This window comes from Poromitra crassiceps (genome assembly GCF_964638095.1).
Source record: "Poromitra crassiceps genome assembly, chromosome: 1".
NCBI classification, from domain to species: Eukaryota; Metazoa; Chordata; class Actinopteri; order Beryciformes; family Melamphaidae; genus Poromitra; species Poromitra crassiceps.
Window position 1 is genome coordinate 15,213,170 of NC_139623.1, and position 24,767 is coordinate 15,237,936.

At 44.2% G+C, this 24,767-nt stretch overlaps 1 protein-coding gene across 1 annotated transcript; it reads left to right on the forward strand.

The window, feature by feature from the left end:
* Positions 1–9,435: 9,435 nt before the first annotated feature.
* Positions 9,436–23,732, forward strand: LOC310779178 (BAR/IMD domain-containing adapter protein 2; the record flags this gene model as incomplete). Its single annotated transcript, XM_083639677.1, has 14 exons — positions 9,436–9,483; positions 10,034–10,109; positions 11,174–11,260; positions 13,630–13,691; positions 13,812–13,883; positions 14,167–14,304; positions 17,481–17,633; positions 17,769–17,945; positions 18,607–19,270; positions 21,350–21,548; positions 21,661–21,726; positions 22,125–22,293; positions 22,476–22,522; positions 23,660–23,732. 14 exons carry the CDS (start codon positions 9,436–9,438, stop codon positions 23,730–23,732), a joined length of 2,031 nt encoding a protein of 676 aa, XP_083495803.1.
* Between the last annotated feature and the right edge of the window lie 1,035 nt (positions 23,733–24,767).

Below are 24,767 nucleotides of genomic sequence, written 5' to 3' on the forward strand. Positions count from 1 at the left end.
GGAAATTGAACCCAGGTCTCCGCAGTGGTAGGCAAGTGCTTTTAATACACAACCCAGACGGCCCATATAGTTTATTCTATGATCAGATTACACCTGTCTGAAGGTCTGAACACCCACTTCCATTTTGCACACAGCATCACACCTCCCCTCTAGCCGGACACTCACACAGGCCTCATGTGCAGTACACCCCCCACACCGCTCACCTACATCTTAACGCGGGGGGAATTGGCCTGAGTAATTCTATGACGCTCCTAGTCTGACCAGCAGACAGAGCAGTGGCGGGATAGCAGATGGCTGCTTATATTAAGGTCAAAGGAAATCACACAAACAGTGGAGCCTAATGCAGTACTTATGCCATAACGTTAGATAAGGGTTTCAGACACATTAGCATATGTCGCATGTTACATCTGCCTGTCAGGCCTCTGGGTGTCATGCGCACGCGCGCACACACACACACACACACACACACACACACACACACACACACACACACACACACACACACATACACACACCTACACATCCACTATGCCACAGTACTATGTAATAATAATCATCAGATTAGCTGGATGGAAATTATCTGCTCAGATTATCCATAACACATGGCCTACTCTCCCAATATAGCCTCCATATCAGTGCACTGCCATAGACATGACACCTGTAAAGACATCCAAAAAGAAATAAATTCAATACCCTCTTTCTGTCTCCAGGTGTCTAGACTGAAGGTGCTGAAGTGATGGTCACGGCTGAACATAACAGAGGAGCAGGATACTAGCTGTATTAAAGGATGGGTTGGTGAGACTGTAGGTGTAACATCCATTGTCACTATTCCTAGTGTATTTATAGCAGGATGTGTTGATATGATAGACCTCCTTTATTAACCCATTTATACTGAGCAGTGGAAAAGCACAGACACTGAGCCACTTCATAAAAGGTCAAGGGAGTTAATTGGTTAGCCTTGAGATAGCAGATCCAACCTCAGCTGCTCACAACAGTTTTACAACAGCTGTTCAGATTCATATTGCCAATTCCATCCAGGTATACAGTACTTTTGACATTTGATTTGTTTATTTAGACGGGACAGTGCAAAATTAATGGACACAAAGAACATAATCAGAGTGTAAAAATTGCCGGATTTAGCACGAGACTCGAGCACGAGGCTCGAGCACGTTGCACATGGCACGAGGCTAATTTCCATCCGTAGTCCCCAAAACAAACAGGACATACGTGGACATACCTACATACAATACAATTACACACAAACAATACATACATACATACATGCAGCCGGCAGTAATGGTTTCTAAATATACTCAGCCACCAAAGACTACATCTTTGGTGGCAGTGCCTGTTTATCATCTGTAGCATCACTTATGATATTAAACAATGTACAACATATTAGGGACATCTTGATATTGTTTCTGTTTTGCACAATTCACATCTGAGTTGCAAATGTTGCTTTGACACAACAGGTGCTGGCCGGGATATTCTTAATCTTTGGAGACGCTAATTGCATGTGACGCATTTGGACAGAGTCCAAGGGAAAATGTGGAGTTGAAACATCTAGACAGACATCTAGACAGACTGATCTACATCTAGGCTACATCTAGGCAGACTGATCTACATCTAGACAAACTGATCTACATCTAGGCAGACTGATCTACATCTAGACAGACTGATCTACATCTAGACAGACTGATCTACATCTAGACAGACTGATCTACATCTAGGCAGACTGATCTACATCTAGACAGACTGATCTACATCTAGACGAACTGATCTACATCTAGACAGACTGATCTACATCTAGGCAGACTGATCTACATCTAGACAGACTGATCTACATCTAGACAGACTGATCTAAATCTAGACAGACTGATCTACATCTAGACAGACTGATCTACATCTAGACAGACTGATCTACATCTAGGCAGACTGATCTACATCTAGACAGACTGATCTACATCTAGACGAACTGATCTACATCTAGACAGACTGATCTACATCTAGACAGACTGATCTACATCTAGGCAGACTGATCTACATCTAGGCAGACTGATCTACATCTAGACAGACTGATCTACATAGGCAGACTGATCTACATCTAGACAGACTGATCTACATCTAGACGAACTGATCTACATCTAGACAGACTGATCTACATCTAGGCAGACTGATCTACATCTAGACAGACTGATCTACATCTAGGCAGACTGATCTACATCTAGACAGACTGATCTACATCTAGGCAGACTGATCTACATCTAGACAGACTGATCTACATCTAGACGAACTGATCTACATCTAGGCAGACTGATCTACATCTAGACGAACTGATCTACATCTAGACAGACTGATCTACATCTAGACAGACTGATCTACATCTAGGCAGACTGATCTACATCTAGACAGACTGATCTACATAGGCAGACTGATCTACATCTAGACAGACTGATCTACATCTAGACAGACTGATCTACATCTAGGCAGACTGATCTACATCTAGACAGACTGATCTACATCTAGACAGACTGATCTACATCTAGACGAACTGATCTACATCTAGACAGACTGATCTACATCTAGGCAGACTGATATACATCTAGACAGACTGATCTACATCTAGACGAACTGATCTACATCTAGACAGACTGATCTACATCTAGGCAGACTGATCTACATCTAGGCAGACTGATCTACATCTAGGCAGACTGATCTACATCTAGGCAGACTCAGATGCACAGCAGGACCTGCTCCACTGCCGAGACAAACTACTGCTCTATTAAAACACATACAGTAGAGAGAGAGAGAGAGAGAGAGAGAGAGAGAGAGAGAGAGAGAGAGAGAGAGAGAGAGAGAGAGATGTAGGTGTCATGTTTGTTGTTTACAGTATCAGGGGGTGAGGTCTGTCTATCAATCCCCTCATTGTGTGTGTCAATTAAGCCTCGGGGAAGTGAACAGACACAAACAGGTCCAAGGACACAGGACCACAGACACTCTGGCACCACAGACACTCCGGCGTTTCTCCGCGCAACTCAACAAGTGACCCAGAAGCCCACTGAGCTTGTTTGTCTGCTATGGCTGACAAGCTGGAAGCAGGGCTAATAACTGAGAGAGATGACTTGAGATGCTGCTGACAGTTTGATCTGGCTACAGTTCAGGTTTGTCTTAATGTTGTTTTAGGAAGTCAGAGTGGTTCTCAAAGTGTGGTCCGTGGACCCCAAGGGTTCCTTGAAGGAGTCCCAGGATTTCTCCAGCAAAAAGGCGAACTCATTTTCACTAGATTTCCAACCATAAGTAACAGAATGTATGACTATTTTGGTCATGGGTTTCGTGCAACCGTCCCACTGTCCTGGTGTTGGGGTCGTTAGGCTGATTGGGTGCACCTGGGGCCCGGTGTACTCGTTTTGTTTTTAATTGGTGAAATAGTGTTACAAAACAAGGTGACATAAAAAATGAATAAAATTGACATAATGTACAATGACAGACATACAGTACAGACAATAACATTGTGTGTGTGTGTGTGTGTGTGTGTGTGTGTGTGTGTGTGTGTGTGTGTGTGTGTGTGTGTGCGTGTGCGTGTGCGTGCGCGTGCGCGTGCGTGTGAGCGCGTGTGCGTGAGAGAGAGAGACCTGGCAGAGATGGGGTTCCCAGGGCACTGGCAGTTTTGGTCTCCAGTTTTGTCACACTGCTGCCTCCCGCTGGAGGAACTGTGTAACTACAACAAAAGTAACTTCTCACACTGGACCACTCTCAGATCGGATGGCTCAGCTGCCTGCTGGTTCGACGCAGTGGTGCGACCGGTTTGATGCTAGTCAGTGCAGTCCCCCCCCCCCCACACACACACACACAGATAGAATAGAGTAGAATAGGACGTTATTGTTGAACATAGACTGAAAATGTATCTTCATAGAGTAAAGAAAGTACACACATAGCCTAATACAATAACAGTAGCCTATTACTGATGCAGGACAGACACAAATGACCCCCCCCCCCCTATTTTTTTTTCTTTTTTACTTTTTTAAATCAGTCGGGCGAGTCACCCGTCGCCCTTAACCTCGTCAAAGTAGGCCAGAAACGGGTCCCAGATAGTTGAAAATCTTTTAAGTGAATTGGTCTTCAGGAACCGTATAACTGAGACCATGTCCGTCAACCACAGCTGAAAAGAAGGTGGAGAGGGGGACTTCCATTCCTTCAGGATGAGTCTCTTAAGTGACAGTCGTCCCCTCTGTCAGAGACTGTTGCAAAGAAGACTGAGCAGAGAGGATTCCGAGCAGCCGAAGATGGGAAGTTCTACCTCCGGCTGAAGGGTTATTTTGTAGGCCATATGCCAAAACACACAGGACGTGGAAGCGCAGCGAAGTGCCGTGGTGCACAGCCAGTTTTCATTCGGCACCCATGTTAACTGATTTATATATATATATATATATATATACATACGGTATATATATATATATTACACACGCATATATATATTTATAAACGTCTCTCTCAAATCAAGCAATCTGATTGGCTCATAGCTGTGGTATATTGAGCATATACCACAGTCAATATACCACAGTTAAGGCCACTCACTTAAGCCCCACACTTTTAAGGGCTTTATAACGCCAATCAGCTCATCTAATTTTTGCTATTCTAATTTTTTAAATACTGATTTAAGACATTTAAATAATAATAATAAGTTTCATATTGCCATACTTGGTAACCATTTTTATAAAAGCAATAGATCACTTCAGACCGTGATATATGCTCATTATACCACACCAAAGGGTGTTTTTGCCCTCCGCCGTAAAGCACGACACGTAGGTGTGGTATAATATAATGAGCATATAAGAGGGATCAGCCAAGCAGCATTTTGGTAAACAAACTGCGTCACTGGGTGGCAACGGCAATGGAACCCTATGGAGCCCAAGTGGCGCGAGGCGTGAGTGTCTGACTCTAGCTGGCTAACTCTGTTTACATTTTAAAACTGCGACAGTTCACACAACTTTAACACGGCATGCATATATTATACATCAAACTCTTGAGCTAATTCTGCTCTCACTCAGAATGTCAAAATATAAGCGATGTGATGTATAGTTTTTGAGATATTAACGTTAGTTTGGCACAATCATACTATTAACTGCGGGCTTCCGCATTTCTGGGTGGCAAGTGACACTGCCTGTTGTGATCTATGGCTTTATATATATATATATATATATATATATATATATATATATATATATATATATATATATATATATATATATATATATATATATATAGTGGTCCAGTGTGATATATATATATATATATATATATATATATATATATATATATATATATATATATACATACATACATACATATATAGCCTATATGCAGAATGAAAGCAGGAATGTGTGATGGGAAGGGAAGGGTGTATATAGGCCAGTGATATGCCTGCGCTGTTGTCTTTGGTTTAAAAAGTTCAAGTCATTATTCTCCCCTGCCGCTATTCAGGCAGGGTCCCGTTAGCTCATTGTTATTCCGCCCGAGTGAGCGAGAGAGGGAGAGAGACAAGTGAAAGAGAGAGAGAGGGGACATTGTCAGAGAATGGGAGGCTGAGGTTTCCAATGGCAGGGAGCTGCATGCTGGGTTTATGGACTGGGTTTGTCGGTGGTTTTCTGGCCGGTTTGCGGGCGTGAAGGCATGTTGATAATCGGCTCAGTAATGAGGAGAGAGGGGTACTGAGCGGCACCAAATATCTGACCCCGATTCCTGAGAGTAAACGAGAACGAGAGAGAGAGAGCATGCAAAAGGGGGTGGATGGGGTTTGAGATTTAGTGCACTGGTGGATGAAACAACCCCCCACCAACTAACTAGGAGGGGAAGTAGCCTAATAGGAAGAAAAGAGGGGGTGTTGTAGGCTACTGTTCATTAAACAGTCAAAGACGCGCACGAACCGTTTTCGTGTCCAACAATGAGATCAGAAAAGGTATGTAACTCTTTTCTCTCATTATTTGTAACTATTTTACAAATGAACTGCAGCTGAGTTGTTGAAATCAACAGGTAGGCTATTGGACAGTAGTGTCGGCGGGACATGGCAGACTTTCACACACAGGAGGAAAAAACGTAGCCAAAAACCAGACCTGCTATTAAATGATTCTTTCTTTGGTTTCTTCGCAGTTGCTTCAGTGATTCAATTGATTTCACTCGTTCTGCTGTAGATTCAATCGTAATTATGTGATGAGGGTTGATGGTGTGGGGAAGTGGGGGAAATGCAACATCTAATTGCATTCATGATGTAACTACTGTTTTAATGTTGCTTCATTAACTAATCTGTAGAGAAAATAAATCACATCCTGAAGAATGAATAAATGGCTAAAATAGGGATTCCCTCATATGGCACCAGTCTATATCCTAATCATTTATTCTGCTCTACTGCTCTCATTTGCTTTGATTAACAGATCTTGAAATCAAATCTAAACATTAATATAGCCTTAGCCTACAACTTTACACAGGATGTTATGGACAAGGCTATTTGTACATGATTTGAACTTGGTTGAATCCTTTCATTGTAGTCTATTGGATATTTGTATCTAGACTAGAAAATAATGACATTTAATTATTTTTGCTGTTGTTTGGATGAATTTTGAATGCAGCAGTGACATCAAGGCCATTTGAAGAAATGTAGGTAAGCTAAGCTTATTAGAATCCACCCATGTATGCAGCTACAGAGACTGTTCCCATTGAGAGAGAGAGAGAGAGAGAGAGAGAGAGAGAGAGAGAGAGAGAGAGAGAGAGAGAGAGATAGTTGTAGGGCCAACCTAGAGTGAAACCACCTAGAGCGGGGATCTGTAGGCTACATGAATGAGAATGAGAACACTTTATTGCCACAATATGCAAGATGACATAATATGAGGAATGTGTCTTAGTTTATGCAGCGTAGTGCTCATATCAATATTTAGAGATCAAAAAGAAGATGTCTAAAAGAGAAAATTGCAGGTGCGGTCCAATACAAAATACACATGAATAGGGGGAGTGTTAAATAGGCATTAAATAGGAATTTGCAGTCCAATAAATTCAATAGGAATGTACAGTTCAAGCAGTGGTTGATGTCGTTAAACAAGAGTAATCTAATGGAGTAGAAAGTTCTGGTAGGTGAAGCAGCTATAATACTTTAATGTAACGAGTGTAGTCCAGCTGCTGCTACTGTAAAGTGACATATGATGGGGGGGGGTGGTTCATGTCAGTGGGGGGGATTTTGGCTGTGCTCTGGGAGCATTGGGGGTTTGCTAGTCCTTAGTAGAGGGTGCTGCTGGCAAGTTGGTATGGGGGGTGGTGGTTGGTATGGGGGGTGGTGGTTGGTAGTTGGTATGGGGGGTGGTGGTTGGTAGTTGGTATGGGGGGTGGTGGTTGGTAGTTGGTATGGGGGGTGGTGGTTGGTAGTTGGTATGGGGGGTGGTGGTTGGTAGTTGGTATGGGGGGTGGTGGTTGTTAGTTGGTATAGGGTGGTGGTTGGTAGTTGGTATGGGGGGTGGTGGTTGGTAGTTGGTATGGGGGGTGGAGGTTGGTAGTTGGTATGGGGGGTGGTGGTTGGTAGTTGGTATGGGGGGTGGTGGTTGGTAGTTGGTATGGGGGGTGGTGATTGGTAGATTCCTTAGTAGGGGGGCTTACGGTTACGGGCCTTTGTCGATGAGGCCGATGGCAGCTGGGAAGAAGCTGTTCTTGTGGCGAGAGGTTTTCTTCTAGAGACCTCAGTCTCTTGCCGAGTAATACAGAATATTAGGAACGCTTACTCTTTTCATGAAGCACATGAACCCAGGTAAAAGCCATTAGCCCACTTCTCTACATTTTTGTACTCGTTTGTGTGAATTCTTTACCTCGTGCTCAGTCAGTTATAGTCTATCAAACCAAAGTTACTCTGTGTGAATTCTTTACCTCGTGCTCAGTCAGTTATAGTCTATCAAACCAAAGTTACTCTGTGTGAATTCTTTACCTCGTGCTCAGTCAGTTATAGTCTATCAAACCAAAGTTAGGACACAACTCAAGGTGCCAGTGTGGCCTTAATGGGCGGCAGTGTGGACATGTTGTCTTTGTGACATATGCCATTACTTGATATGGGTCAAAGTTTCCCCTGTAATCTCACTGTGATAACAAAGGAGGGCTGTGCAGGGAAAACCTGGAGTGGAATGAGAGTGAGAGTGAGAGTGAGAGTGAGAGTGAGCCTGTTGCTGTCAAATCCAGGCAGGAATGCCTTTGACCCTGGAGCTCCTGCCTTGATCGTCCTCCCTGCCAAGGAAACCTGGTTGTCCCATGTTTATTCAGCGCCCTGACACTTGTGACTTGGATTGGAAAAGCCCATTGTTCTTATCTGAAATGGTATAACTGCCCTGGCACATGGATCTAGGAGAAATATTTGGGTTGCCTCAGTGTTGTGCAGCGATAGTGTAGGAACTGAACTGACAGTGGAGACACAGATATGGGATCCATGTGAAGTTAAGAGTCGAGGAAATAACACCGCCGCCTTCAGTCAAAACATAAAGACAGTCTGAGCGTGTGCAGTCTGTGTCCAACGGGCCCAAGTCAAGCTCCCTCACACTGCTGCATCCCTTACATGGTCTCTCACTGGCATATATGTCACAGATACCTTTCAATCATCCATACATCCTCTGAATGTGTGTGTGTGTGTGTGTGTGTGTGTGTGTGTGTGTGTGTGTGTGTGTGTGTGTGTGTGTGTGTGTGTGTGTGTGTGTGTGTGTGTGTGTGTGTGTGTGTGTCTGTGTGTGTCTGTGTGTGTGTTTGACAGAGAGAGAGAGAGAGAGAGAGAGACTTCATTGAATGATTGAGTAGACCTGGAATAGTTGACAAAGTTTGTTGTTTAGTGATTTGAATGCTGGTATATGTTTTTGAGGGGTTTGGCATTGGCTGCCAAACCCATCGGTTAAACAAACAAAACAAAAAATAAAAATAATATCCTGATGCAAGTTGAAAGTCTGTCTCGAGCGATTATTGGCTCCTAATAGCCATAGATCATCATTCCAGGTGGTTGTATATAGTATGATATCTGAAACATCTTTCCTAGTATCAATACGGTTGTTACTTAGAGGACATCTGTACTTGGATCAAAGTGAATTTCGGACATTTATTGGTATTGTAGATAAACACAAGTAAGTGCTCTGAAGTCCTCTTTCCCCTGAAGGTAATGCAGCTAGATTTGTGCTTTCTCTTCAAGCGTATGAGGAAAGTTTGAGTTGTAATTCATTCACTGCTTTGTATTTTTCCCTCTTGTTTTGTGGTTTTTAGGGGATTTCTGTCTGTTCTAAAGCCTAGGGCCCTGATCATCAGGAGGACAAACAGCCTAGGGCCCTGATCAACAGGAGGACAAACAGCCTAGGGCCCTGATCAACAGGAGGACAAGCCAATCCAACACATACACAAGTGTCAATACATAAGTGAGGGGAGAGAGGAACCATGTCTCGCTCTGAGGAGGTCAACAAGATGACAGAAAATGTCTATAAGGTACAAAATGTCTTGTCTGTTACTCTGTCTCGTCTGCTGCCACAACAATGACACTGTGTATGAATGTAGTCAGGCGAATGCCCTCATTTGTGCTCCTGTGGAAATGATCTACCTGTCTGGCAGCGCTTTCCACACAACACTTTGCAATGTGGCCTCTGAAAAACGAAAAGTATGATTTGTGTGTGTGCTCCTGCACAGGATGATTTGTGTGTGTTCAAGTTCAAGTAGTTTATTAATGTCCCAAAGGGCCAATTGGATTACAGCAAGGCGTAGAGGCTTGAAACATAAAAACATAAAGTGCAAACCATACATACAATGTCATAAATAATCAGGATGTAACAACATTTAGACATACGATGAGCCAATATAAAAGAGCATACGTCTGATACGGCCGATAAGACAGTATAAAAACAAATGAAAAACAAATGAAAAAACAAATTAAAAAACATAAGAAGAGCTAAGAACATAAAAGAGCCAACTGCTGGTATAGCAGATTGATGAAACGTGTGTGCTCCTGCACAGGATGATTTGTGTGTGTGCTCCTGCACAGGGGATTCTGGACCAGTTCAACCCGAGTCTGAAGAATTTTGTGACCATGGGCAAGAACTATGAGAAAGCCCTGACAGGTTAGTGGCTGATCCCGCCTTCATACACCAGATCGGCAATACATCATTTTGTAGGCGGCTGCTGGCGGCACATGTTCCCGCCCCCTTTTAGGGGGGAAACACACGCCTCTCCCCGTTGGTCTCAATGTAAAATAGCACTACCAAAACAAATTATAGAAAAATATCAGAATCAATCTCGTTTATTAATGACCACAAAACATCATGACATGACATTACAACTCGGCCGGCCACACAATGCGCAAGATACATCGGAAATATGACTTTGACCCATCTAAAATCATGTGACTCATGACCCATCTCTGACCTAGTTCTGGTGTCCGCCTGTTGCTAATTTAGTCTTCTGACATTAAATGCTGTTGTAGTGGAGCCCAGCGTCATTGTAGGCTACTTGGCTCGGGGCTGTAATGTAAATATGTGACATGATTCACATGATTTTAGATGGGTCAAAGTAATATTTCCGGTGTATCTTGCCCATTATATGGCCGGACGAGTTGTAATATATTGTCATGTCATGGTGTTTTGTGGTCATTAATAAATGAGATTGATTCTGTTATTTTTCTAGAACTTTCTGGGGTAGTGCTATTTTACATTGAAGTCAACGGGGAAAGGCTTGTGTTTTTCCCCTAAAAGGGGGCGGGGCCTAATTGCCGATCTGGGGCCAGTTGCACCAACTGGTCTTAGACTGGTCTTAACTAAGACCGACATAGGAGTTACGACCAGGCATAGTTAAGACCACTTGGTGCAACCGGCCCCTGATGTATAGCCTGTAGCCTGTAGCAAACACTACATCATATCATCACTTCATCTAATAAGCACGTTGTATAGAAGTCAACTCCTCAGTGTCTCTAGTCATTTTTACACCATTGTATTGCTGTCGAGGACTTCAAATGTGATGAAGATATCCAGTAAAGTTGGATTTTTAGTTGTTGAAAATTACTGGCAAGGGAAAAGTGTGTTCATGGAAAAGAAGCTTGAATATATAGAAAGCCAAGGCCCCAAACCTCAGTTTGACATGATAAATATTGTACATAGGACATTACAGAAATATGTTTTTTCTTCCTCAGGAGTGACTGTGGCTGCCAAAGGCTACTTTGACGCTCTGGTGAAACTAGGAGAACTGGCGAGTGACAGCCAGGGTTCCAAAGAGCTGGGTGAGTGGGCGAGTGGCAGAGAGAGAGAGAGAGAGAGAGATGGGGGTTATGGAGGAGGGAAACAAAAGAAAGAAGAAATCGATGTATAAATAGACCTTTAAAAGTGTAGGGAGTCGATGTGACGGCAAGAGAGACGTTGGAAAATCTGTGATTGTGAGCGAGGAGGGAAGAAGGAAATGTAGAGAGAGACAGAGGGAGAGAGACATGAGAGAGAACAGAGGGAAAGGGAGAGAGTAGGGTCATTGTTGAGAGATTAACAACACCACATGATCTCATTGTAATGCTGAAAACAGCGGGGGAGGCAGGCAGGGGTGAGGGAGGGAGAGATGCCAGACACCACATACTACTGTGCTCTCTGGACGAGGGACACACTACAGACACCACATACTACTGTGCTCTCTGGACGAGGGGCACACTACAGACACCACATACTACTGTGCTCTCTGGACGAGGGGCACACTACAGACACCACATACTACTGTGCTCTCTGAACGAGGGACACACTACAGACACCACATACTACTGTGCTCTCTGAACGAGGGGCACACTACAGACACCACATACTACTGTGCTCTCTGAACGAGGGGCACACTACAGACACCACATACTACTGTGCTCTCTGAACGAGGGGCACACTACAGACACTACATACTACTGTGCTCTCTGAGCGAGGGGCACACTACAGACACCACATACTACTGTGCTCTCTGAACGAGGGACACACTACAGACACCACATACTACTGTGCTCTCTGAACGAGGGGCACACTACAGACACCACATACTACTGTGCTCTCTGAACGAGGGGCACACTACAGACACCACATACTACTGTGCTCTCTGAGCGAGGGGCACACTACAGACACCACATTCTACTGTGCTCTCTGAACGAGGGGCACACTACAGACACCACATACTACTGTGCTCTCTGGACGAGGGACACACTACAGACACCACATACTACTGTGCTCTCTGAACGAGGGGCACACTACAGACACCACATACTACTGTGCTCTCTGAGCGAGGGACACACTACAGACACCACATACTACTGTGCTCTCTGAACGAGGGACACACTACAGACACCACATACTACTGTGCTCTCTGGACGAGGGACACACTACAGACACCACATACTACTGTGCTCTCTGAACGAGGGACACACTACAGACACCACATACTACTGTGCTCTCTGGACGAGGGACACACTACAGACACCACATACTACTGTGCTCTCTGAACGAGGGACACACTACAGACACCACATACTACTGTGCTCTCTGGACGAGGGACACACTACAGACACCACATACTACTGTGCTCTCTGGACGAGGGACACACTACAGACACCACATACTACTGTGCTCTCTGAGCGAGGGACACACACTGACACCACATACTACTGTGCTCTCTGAGCGAGGGACACACTACAGACACCACATACTACTGTGCTCTCTGAGCGAGGGACACACACTGACACCACATACTACTGTGCTCTCTGAGCGAGGGACACACACTGACACCACATACTACTGTGCTCTCTGAGCGAGGGACACACTACAGACACCACATACTACTGTGCTCTCTGAGCGAGGGACACACTACAGACACCACATACTACTGTGCTCTCTGAGCGAGGGACACACACTGACACCACATACTACTGTGCTCTCTGAGCGAGGGACACACTACAGACACCACATACTACTGTGCTCTCTGAGCGAGGGACACACTACAGACACCACATACTACTGTGCTCTCTGAGCGAGGGACACACACTGACACCACATACTACTGTGCTCTCTGAGCGAGGGGCACACTACAGACACCACATACTACTGTGCTCTCTGAGCGAGGGACACACACTGACACCACATACTACTGTGCTCTCTGAGCGAGGGACACACACTGACAGCTCACTGCCAGTTGGGTGGACGTGAGACGCAAAACATGTGACATTTTTATTAGTGTGTGTTGTCTGTATGTGGAATAGGTGTTTATATCAAAACAAAATGTGTGCACAGATATAACCCTCAGACTCTAGATATTAACAGCATATGGCTATTTTGGTATCAGAATCAGAATCAGAAAGACTTTAATGATCCCCGGGGGGAAATTGGGACAAGTTACAGTAGCTCGCTCACAGAACACACATAGCATAAAATAAAAAAATAAAATAAACAGTAGTAAATGCGATATTAAGCAAAATAAGCAGAATAGGAACACAACATAGCATAGAAGAGTAACAGCTTCTGAAGAGATTAAGGATAAAATGTCAGAAATAAAGCTGCAGACTATTTTTTCATCCAAACCGCTGCGCTGTGCTGCTAATGTCCTCACTGTTTCCTTTTCCCTTGCTCTTGCTTCCAGGAGACACACTGTTTCAGATGGCAGAGGTTCACAGACAGATTCAGGTGCAACTGGAAGATGTGGTAAGAGTTTGTATTGCTGTGCTCAGTCGCTCTATATGGAAGGCCGGGTTTTCATGCAGATGTTGACTTTGCCGGTCTGTTGTGTAACTCGTCTTTAAAGTAATATGGATTTGTCAACAGTTGAAGCTGTTTCATTCTGAGCTGCTTGCCCAGTTGGAGCAGAAGTTGGAGTTGGACATCAAATACCTCACAGTGAGTTGGTTTACCTGACGCTTGTACACCTGTCAATTGTCCTTAAAGATGAGCTCTATTTAAGCTTGTTTCATCGCCATGCTTCTTACATGTTTGTAAACGGCCTTTTAACATCAATATCTTTAATGTATTGTTTGTTATACTTTGTCCTATGCTTTCTTTTAATTGTAAAGTGTATTGGGACCATGCTTCATGGTGCTTCTGCACTTTAAATAAAAATGGATTGATTGATTACATTTTTCTGACCGCAACTAATTTTTTGGATTCTTTGCTATTCTCTCAGGCCACCTTGAAGAAGTACCAGAGTGAGCGGAGGTCTAAATCGGAATCTATCGAGCGCTGCCAGTCCCAGCTCAAGAAGCTTCGCAGGAAGAGCCAGGGAAGCCGCCACCCCAACAAGTATGGAGACCGGGAGATGCAGGTACCGGTAACTGAACCTGCAGCACTCAAACTGTGCAGTGATGAAAACCAAGAATAAAGATCCTTCTATAAGCATCATCATCACATTGTACACAAGCACACATAATACAGATAATATGGGGCATCTGGGTAGTGTAGAGGTAAAAGCACTCGCCTATCACCGAGGAGACGCGGGGTCAATTCAACGGTACTGTACTTCCGGCTTGGTCACATGTTCCTACAGAGACAATTGGCCGTGTCTGTGGGTGGGAAGCCGGTGGGGTATGAGTAGCGTCATCCTCCCATGTGCTACGTCCTGCCGGTGAAACGCCTCGCTGTCAGGTGAAAAGAAGCGGCTGGTGACTTGCACATGTATCGGATGAAGCCTGTGCTAGTCTACAACTCTCCCCAGATCAGGAGAGGGGGAGGAGCAACGACGAGACAGCAGGGGGAATAGAGAGCCGCAGGAATGAGTCCGGAAGTATACTTCTGGGTTCGTGAGATTTAACATGGGGGTTTAGCTTAAATGCATAAAATAAGGTCTGTGGTTAACAAAGGTTTATGGGAACGCGAATTTGAGTTCAGCATGATAATCTTCACAAACGTGAATAACTTTTATGACTTTTGGAATAAATGCATTTTTTTTATTTTTTTTTAAGATGTTTTTATTGAACCAAGAATGGCAATTTTTCAATTCCCATACATAACAGAAAACAATACAAACAGAAAAAACAGACAGAAAAAAACAACAACAACAAAGAAAAACAGAGGGTATCCGCCCTCCCCCCTCCCCCCGCCCCCCTCCCGGTATGGTAGACATTTCGCTCTCTTTCAAATATAAAATAAAAGTAAAGTAAACTACAGGAGGTAATATTCAATCAAATCAAAACCAATAAACAAATTAGGTATGTGGAGTGGACATAATGAAGGTGATATTAGAACCTTATGAAGCCAGTACCAGTCAACTATCCAAGAGGGTGTAATGAAGGTAATGAGGCCAGAAAGGAGCTCCATAATTTTTTATAAGTTGCCGGCTTCCTTCTCACACTGTACAGGATCTTCTCAGGAGTACTATATGATGTTAATTCGTTCAGCCAACGTCTCTGAGAGGGAGACAGTTCAGATTTCCAATTTAGCAATATACACTTTTTGCCTAAATGCTTTTTTTTTAAACCCGATTTTTAGAAAACGCTTCATGCTGAACCCAAATTCACGTTCCCATAAACTTTTGTTAACCACAGACCTTATTTTATGCATTTAAGTTAAATCCCCATTCTAAAACCCCATAGAATTTTCCATTGAAGAACCAAATGGCGAGTTCTGGATAAAGCCTACAAAAATATGCTATCTTTGCGCTACTCTATTAGGCAAGTACAATTGGGGAGAAAATGGGAGATAAAAAACAACAACATACATATACACATGTAAGCCTGAAGCCCAAAACGCACAGGGAGTGAAACTTGACATGCGTCATTTGACGCGTGTCAATTTCTGCCCCTATAGCGCACTGCAAGCATCAGATCTGAAATGTATTCACCACAGAATGACAGAACCATCAGTATTTACGGGGAAAGACCACTAATTTATGTGTAGGCAGGCACAATGACCGATGAAAAACAGTTGTTATACCGTAGTTTTGAGCCCCTGTCATTCAGAGGCTGTTGGATCATCCTATCTGTTTGCCGTGCAGAGGGGGAGAAAAAAAAGGCAGGCTGTCCAAACTTTCACCATCTCATCATGACATCCAGAGATAGGCTATATTTTGCTAGCCGATGCGTTTAGAACATTATTCTCACTTTGATCAGATATAGTGTAGCGTATTTACATGCTTGCTGTATTTAAACTGCAGTGAGATTTGTTTGAGCAGCATAGCGAGACAGACGGGGATGGAAGTGGGCAGAGCGGGATGGGGGCGGAGCTCAGAGCGCTTTGGTGTCGCTGCTGGAACCTCAGTTGATGCTCCAAAATGGAAACAGGTTTGGAGTACGGGCGTCAAGGCAGTTTGACGCGCGTCAGAATGCTCTTGGTGTGTGTTCGGCCATTTAAAACAATGGGCGGGCTTCCAAACGCGAGCGTCAAACACTCCCTGTCCGTTTGGGGCTTAAGTGACAAAAGACACAGTGACCTCTTTAACTGGAATTGAGAAATCATAATCCACCACATGCATGGATACTAAACATCTTACTCAGCATTATATGGGCTTATTAAAAAGCAAAAAGAGTGTGTGTGTGTGTGTGTGTGTGTGTGTGTGTGTGTGTGTGTGTGTGTGTGTGTGTGTGTGTGTGTGTGTGTGTGTGTGTGTGTGTGTGTGTGAGAACCAGGCCACTGTGAATACGATTAAAGGACAATCTGCCTCAGCTGATTCTTCAGGGAACAAGCAACTTAGTGCAAGGCTTTTATTCTTAGCAGAAATAAGGGGATATAAGAGGGAAAGGGGATTTAGCGATTTGGACGGTAAATAAAAAGGGGAGGGGCTAAACTGGAAGAAAAATGCTGAGGGACAATATGTTGTGATTTGGATTTTGTTATCATTGCTCAACAGGCAGGATATGATGTCACACTTTACTCCTGGTCTCGCTGTTTCTCCTTACAATGTGTATTAAAGGTCATTCCATTTTGTAGTTTGTGTGTATGTGTAAATTGTCCGTTATCAAGCAGGACGGACAAACCCTGTCTTTATTTGTCAGACACCAAATGCATGCACACACGTACATGGCAGCCAGTACACACACACACACACACACACACACACACACACACACACACGCACACACACAATTGAGACAAAATGAAATTTGTCCCCCTCGTTTGACCCATCCTGGCTCGTCCTCCTCCATGGGCGGGCCAGGAGCAATGGGTAGCTGCAGTGAAGCGCCTGGGGGACCAACTTCTTCTAGCCGTCGCTGGTCAGGCGACAATCTCATTGCATGTTTTTAGTGGGAGGTTCTTATTTGGAGGAAACCCCAGGTGAGCACGTGGAGAACATGCAAACTCCACACAGAAAGGCCCTTTTCACAAGATAGCCCACCTGGGCACTAGTAGGCACCGAAATCATGGGGAGACACATACCCCCCGTGCCAACAGTGACCCAGGCAAACCCAGGACCTGCTTGCTGTGAGGCACCACCGTGTGTGTATGTGTGCAAGACATGTACATGACATGTTTGTGTTGAAATCTCTCAACTTTTTCCCCCTCCAGTTTGTGGAGTTGATGAGTCGTCGCCAGGGTGAGATGGATACACTTGTTGCTGTGGGTTACAAGTCAGCACTAACTGAGGAAAGAAGACGATACTGCTTCCTGGTGGACAGACAGTGCTCTGTTACCAAGCTGCTTATCAACTACCACTGCAAGGTGACCTGCTGACGTTTTAAGCTTTCTGGCCTGTTGAGAGGGTGTCAACTTGAACCTCATATGTCTTCCTGGTCCCATTGTGCAGATTACTGACAGTCTCACTTCTCTCTCTTGCTGCTTTTGAACACGACCCAGGTGCGAGAGCTGCTGTCCCAGAAGCTGTCGTCGTGGCAGCAGTCGTGCTCGCAGCCCACCAAGCTGCCGGAGCGAGCGCTGAACCTGCTGCGGCACACCGCGCCTCAAGGCCCCGCGGCAGCCGGGATCGCCGAGGTCCTCCGCCACACCAAGCTGGGCTCCTCTCAGCCAGAGCAGGTGGCCATTTTTTTCCTTCCAGTTGTCATTCCTAATCTCATCTTCTCTCTCTTCTAAAAAAAAATCCAACTAATGTTACTAATTCCTTCTCAAACTACTTTCTACAAGTGCTACTCTATTCCTTCAAAAGGTTGTAACTGTCGTAGTTTGTGTTGCATAGTTGATTTCTCTACTGTTGACAAAATGTGATATCACTTGGATAAAAGCGTCTGCTAAATGATGTAATGTAATGTAATGTAATGTAATATAATGTAATGCACTGTGGTTCGATACTATTGGAAACCTTGTTACTCCAAGTCTGGTGATTTTCATGTTTTCATTCAAATTGAAGGATTATTATTATTATCCTCTATGGCAGTGGTTCTCAACATGGGGTCCAGGGACCACCCAGGCTCCTTGATGAGGGAACTACCCCAGAAGCTGTTTTGAATACTTTGCCAGGTGTTTATATATCTGCCTGTGGACATATTTTGTTAGCGCAATAGCATCAAAACCATGCAAGATGCAATCACGAAACTTTACAGGTGTGTAGTTGACATCAAGATAAAGGGCGAGTTGGAAAATGGGTGGGATCTGAGCAGGAGGACTGCCCCACATTGCCGCCCATACTTCCGTCTGTCATTGTAATTGTTGGTATTTTACACTCTCCATCCTCTCTTAGCGGCTCTCTGTTCAAGAAGTCCCTCCTCTGCTGAACGGAGACTCCGCCCGCTCCCAGCAGCAGCAGCAGCAGCAACGCTCCCTACCCTCCTCCTCACAGCCTGACACCTCCCCTCCCCAGGCTTCCCCCCAGACTTTCCGTCCCCCGGCCGCTGGAGGAGCGGCCAGCGGCGTGTCACGAGGAGCCTCCCCTCAACACACCGGCAGCACCCCTCTCAGTGCATCTGCTAGCCCCCCGGCTGAGGGCGGAGCGAGCAGGAGCGCCAGCCCAGCTACGTCATCTACCCCCTCCAGCTCCAGCATACCGACCCAGCAGAGCCCCCTGCTCCTGGCCACCGGCACCTCCAACCTGTCCCCCAGCCTCATCCCCTCCACGGTACTGTCGCTCAGCCAGGTCTCCCCGGCCGCCGGCTCTACGCAGGGCATGACCCTCCCCATCTCCCACAGCGCTCCGCACAGCCCTCCTCTGCCCCACAGCGCCCCTCTCTCCAGGGCCATGACTCCAGTGCAGCTGCTGCATCAACAGCTGGGGCCCGGAGGGAGCACCACTTCATCGCTGTCCCGTAATAATCCCTTACTGATGAAGGCTGCTGAGATGTATGCGACGGCAACACTGCCGCTGCCTAGGAGACCAGGCAGTGAAATGAGAATGGCTGGTTTTCAGGGTAAGATGTGAGGTCTGGTCCGTCTGTTTCAAACTGTTCTAGTTTGTATCTCTGTATATAGTCCTAGGCAATATGGAAGTTATATATTATGATAATCATAGGGACGCGTAGGCTAATTCATGATGATCTTATGATTTTGGAATAGTGCTAACTGGGAGAGATGTTATTACAACAATAGAAGTTGAAGAAAAGGCACCGTGAGGCTGTAGTGAGGGGTGGGGTCTTTTTAATGGGACAAATACAAAATATTTTGATAATTACAATACACACACACACACACACACACCTCACAAAGTTATTTTGTATGAACTAGTATGAACGTCCTGCAGCTCGCCGAGCTGGCCCTGCAGCTCACATTTGCAGCTCGATCGCTGCGCGGCCTTGCCCGCAGCTCAGCTGCTGTGTGGCCAATGAGACCAGCATCATTGATAATGTCAGATTTATGACATCACTGATGATGTCACGGTGGGATTTATGACATCACTGATGATGTCACAGTGGGGCTGATGATGTCACAATGGGATTTATGACATCACTGATGATGTCACAGTGCTGATTTATGACATCACTGATGATGTCACAGTGGGATTTATGACATCACAGTGAGAGAATCACAGTGGGACAGATAAACAAACAGACAGACAGAGCCCTAGCTCCCATTTATATACTGATGATGATGATGATGATTATTATTAGTGGCCGGGCCAGCGAAGTGGCCGGGCCACTTCTTGTATTTGCCATTATTTTTCTACCTCCCGGGAAGTTCGACTTCCCATGGATGAAAACTAACCAAACTTTGCACAAAGGTCCAGTCCCATGCCAAACGTCTTTGACACAAATTTGGGGCCAATAGTCCTAACGGTGGCACTACAGCGACCGTCTAAAGTTTAAAACTTAAGAAATTCATAAAAAATCAGGCATACGTGCTAAGGCTTTGCAACTTTCACCGAAATGTGCGCCTAAATGAGGGGAAACTTTTGTACAATGCAACCTATGGCCAATTATGAAGTCTAAAGACCGCAAAACCGCAAAAACGAATTAAACCCTACTCCTCCCACATTTTTTCTTCAAACGACACCAAACTTCAGTATCTGCATCGTTAGACTGTTCTACACAAAAGTATCAAAACAGATTTTCGATCGGTCAAAAATTGAGCCCACAGTGCATCAAAACGTTGAATTCTGGCCCCGTGTATAGCCTAATTACCTTAATTACCTTTGGCAATTAGGTTGTATTTGTGATGTCATCAGTCAGTCAAGCAATTGTGATGCCATCACTGATGTCACTCGAGCAATTGTGATGTCATAATAGCTTAAAGCCTTGAGACTTGCCCAGCCACGACCCATTGCTGCGCAGCAGCCACTTTTTTGGCGCGTAATAACCCCCACAATTTCTGCACCACATAGACATGTCCGAACTCAAAACATGCGGCTTATTGAGGACAGGTGTGCTATGACTTTTCTAAGGGTTTGGTCAAGCGGTTTGGCACTTCTTTTGAATGGACCCAGACCCGGCCGGGTCCGGGTCGGAACCTCGGGTATTCGGGGGGTCGGGCATACCCGAAGACCTCTAGCTCAAAGCCTTGAGACTTGCCCGGCCACGACCCATTGCTGCGCAGCAGCTATAATTATATTATTATTATTATAATAAAATGTTTTATTAAAGTCAAGTACATAATTAAATAATTATTTTCTAGGGCTTTCTTACGATACTGATTTTCCATTATATCCTCCATACTTTTGCCACTGACAGCCCTCCACATTAACAATGCCGCTGCCTGCTACAACCAACAGACTCGTCAACGCCTAGCCTTGTTTTATATCGATATAGATCACTATATCTGCTCACAGATGTGAAATCACATGATACATAAACCAATTGATTATCATTACATTGAAAAGCATGGCAATGCCAAACTAAGACTATGAAAGTCAAATGATATCTCTACAATATTACAGATGTCATGTTGTTAGAAATGTTTGTTTATTTATGGTTTGTTTTGCCCAGCCCTGTGAGTGTCTCCAGCGGTTCAAGATCTCTGTCCTCTCATCTCCTTTTTTCTCTTTCTCCTCTCTCCAGGCTCCAGTCTGCCCAGGATGCTGCCGCTGTCCGGGCCCACACGTGTGGAAGCCGTTTTCGCACACTCACCTGGAGGGTCTGAGGGCAGCATGGGGGGCGGAGCCTGCTTACTTCACTTCCTGCCTGGTGACAGCATCACCCTGCTCATCTCAGAGGCCAGAGACGGCTGGCACTATGGGCAGAACGAACGGACTGGACGGCATGTTTTCACTAACAAATCAGAAATCACACACACTCATGGGCTTTTCTCCATGTTTCAATCCCTCATTCATTTATTTTTGATCATGTTAACATCAAATCTTCCCTTACAGGAAAGGCTGGTTCCCTTTCTCCTACACTCAGCAGAACCACAATAACTTGGAAAACCTCGACAGCAGGTCAGTCAAAGAAGAAACATCTGACAAATACTTTGAGATTGATGAACCTTGACATTATTAATAATAGAAACCCTGTTCACTTCACTCCTCTTCAATCTGACTACTTTGACAGCAATAATTTGACAAGTAGGAAGTTATAACATTGATTCACTGAGATCTGGATGGGGTCATTTTCTTGTTGAAATGGATCCTTCCCTTTTTCCATTCTTGTACTCGATAAATGAAAACAAAAGACAGACAAAGTGCACGGCTCTTTCCACTCCCTTTCCCAACACATTCTCTTGGCTCTCCAACACCAACAGTGTTGTTGATGAATTGACATGAAATTGTCGTCCCTCGACTCTCCTAATACTTCCTCTGTCTTTTTCTCTTTCCTCTGCCTGTGTCTTCCCCTGCAGCTCTCTCTTCTTATCTAAGGCCAACAGCACCAGCACCGGCCAGCTTGACAAGCTGGGCTCCCCAGGTCCGACATCCCTGACCCCTGAGTCAGAGGAGGAGCACGCCCTTCCTCCCCCCAGGGTCAGCACCTTCCGGCCGCGCCCATACAGCATGGCCGACAGCAACCAGGTCAGCCTGAAGCAGCCTTTTGGAAAGGGTCAAGGGCTGGAATGGACGGGCCTTCCACACCGACCCACTTTGTCAATGCTAATGCAAGAGGTATAAATGCATTATAATAATAGAACGTTACAATATAAGGTTAGATGTGGTTCTCATACCCTTCTTCTCCCTTCTTCTCGTCTGCATTACAGCTCTCCTCAGATTTGGCCTCTCCTCCGCCCTCTCCAGATCCAACCAGGTAAATATATTTATATTTGGGCTAAAATTCCTACCAAAGAGGGAATGACATACACAATTTAACTTGCCATGGTCTTGATAAACAGTTTATATATTGAACCATTTTGTGTCAATGGAACAAGATTCAGACAGATGCCCCTTAGGATTAAAATTTGTCATCACCATAGACATAAATAATATGGACGTATCTATCCCATCAAATTTGGTTTTCCTGGCGGAGTTCAAACAGCAGGTGTCACCATCTTGATTTTTCGTCAGCAGAGTGGGAGGGAATGGGTTGAGTCCTTCCGCACCTCACGTGAGATGGGAGTTTCCCAGAGCTGCAGCTCCGCCTGCTATTGGTCCGTGATCACTGGAGATTGATGAACCTTGACATTATTATCAATCACCCCCTTTTCTAGCATCTATTTTACTCTAAACGGGCGAGTTATATAAGAATTTACCCCCCTACAGTTGTTATGAAATGGTGAAATTAGCTATATAGACCAAAACCGTGTTTCGCCCCTAACTGGAAAGATGTTTAATCATGTTACAAAGTCGGGCATTTTAACATAGGGGAATGCCTACTGCCCCTGACGCCTAGTGGCCATTCGAGGAACTACAGCTTTTCAATTCACTTCCGTATCCTCAGAGGGAAGGGGTTGGGCTTGCCCACTGGTCATCACAGATATAGTGGGTTGAAATACTATAGAATATATAGTATTGATTATCATTAGGGGTGTAACATTATGCATATTCATATTGAACTGTTTCGGTATGAGGCTTTACGGTTCAATACGCATTGCAAACCGAATGAATCTTTCACTGCTGAACAGTGCAAGTCTTCTGCAAGGTAAAGTCTTCTGCATGTTAAACTAAGACTGAGACGAAAAAGACAAAAGGTGTTGAAAAAAAAATCTTCTAAATTGTGAAATAAAAAATGTAACTAGACTGTGAAAATAATAAAATAAATAAATAAAATAAATAAAAAATCTTATCAAGGTAATTTCTCTGGGATTTCTACTTTTTTGCTGTATCAAAAACTGTATGGTATCAAACCGAACCGTGAATTTTGTGAACCGCTACACCCCTAACTATCATGCCTTTTGAATATGTGGTACCTTTCTTCTATTTTTTTTTTATCATCCCCTCCTTTCAGGTCCAATCCATTCGCCCACGTCCGACTCAGAAAAACCGTCACCAACGATCGCTCAGCTCCCATCATTGAGTAAGTTGTGGATTCCCACAGCAGGGATCTGGTTCTGTGTGATCTGTGTTGAGCCTCAGGTTGAATCCTGGAATTAGTATATTGGTTCATTTTTCTTTTTTTTGCAATAGTATTTTAAATTTGTTTTTTTCTTTTCTTTGCAATTTAATCAAATACAGGTTAATATAATAAAATATCAAAGGTCCGTCATGGATCTAATTACAGTCACATTCACGTTTAAGGTAATCCTCTCTTGTTATCTTAGTTTCACAGCCTTTGTGCTGTACTTCTAATCATTTAATAGGCAAAAAAAGTAGAAACAAGCCCACTAGAACATTTAAAAATTCTGTTTGAATGAAATGTGAGGATGAAAATAGAGTGATGATGTACTGTATAATGAACAGGTAGTTTATTATTAGTGATCATAGTTTGCCCATCCAGAAAAACTAACATTTTTAAGCCCCTGACATTTTGCCCTGCCCCCTGAAAGATGCCTCTTATTGTTGTAACTGTTTTACATTGTTGTTGTTTTTTGTTTTTGTTTTTACATAACCCATAGCCTACTGTACTTTTTTGTTTGTTTTTGTGCCAATATTCAGAAGAGTAGTTTTTTTTTTTCAACCCAATTAGGGACTGGCTCCTAATAGTGATGTCACTGTGTGGAAGTGTCATGGAAAAGGACAGGCTCCTCTTTTAGACTTGTTATTATTATTATTTTTATAGGATAGCTGCCAGGTTGTTGCATTTTCTTGATTCTAATGAAGGTGATCCAGGACCTTAAAATATATGTGTTTATTTACTGTCATTTACACATTTAAAATGATTCATTCTGTCTTTTCTGTTTTAAACAGAGATTGTTTGGTTGAGAGAGTTCTCCACACATTTTAATTAACTCGGCACACTAAGTTGTTTTTGTCTCACCTTCATGTCACCATTACAGAACATGGGCATTGTGCACTATCATAGTGCACAATGCCCATCCAATTGTATTTCACACAGTCTATGTGAAACACAATTGGATACACAGTTAATATGAACACAGTGTATGTCAGTGAAATTA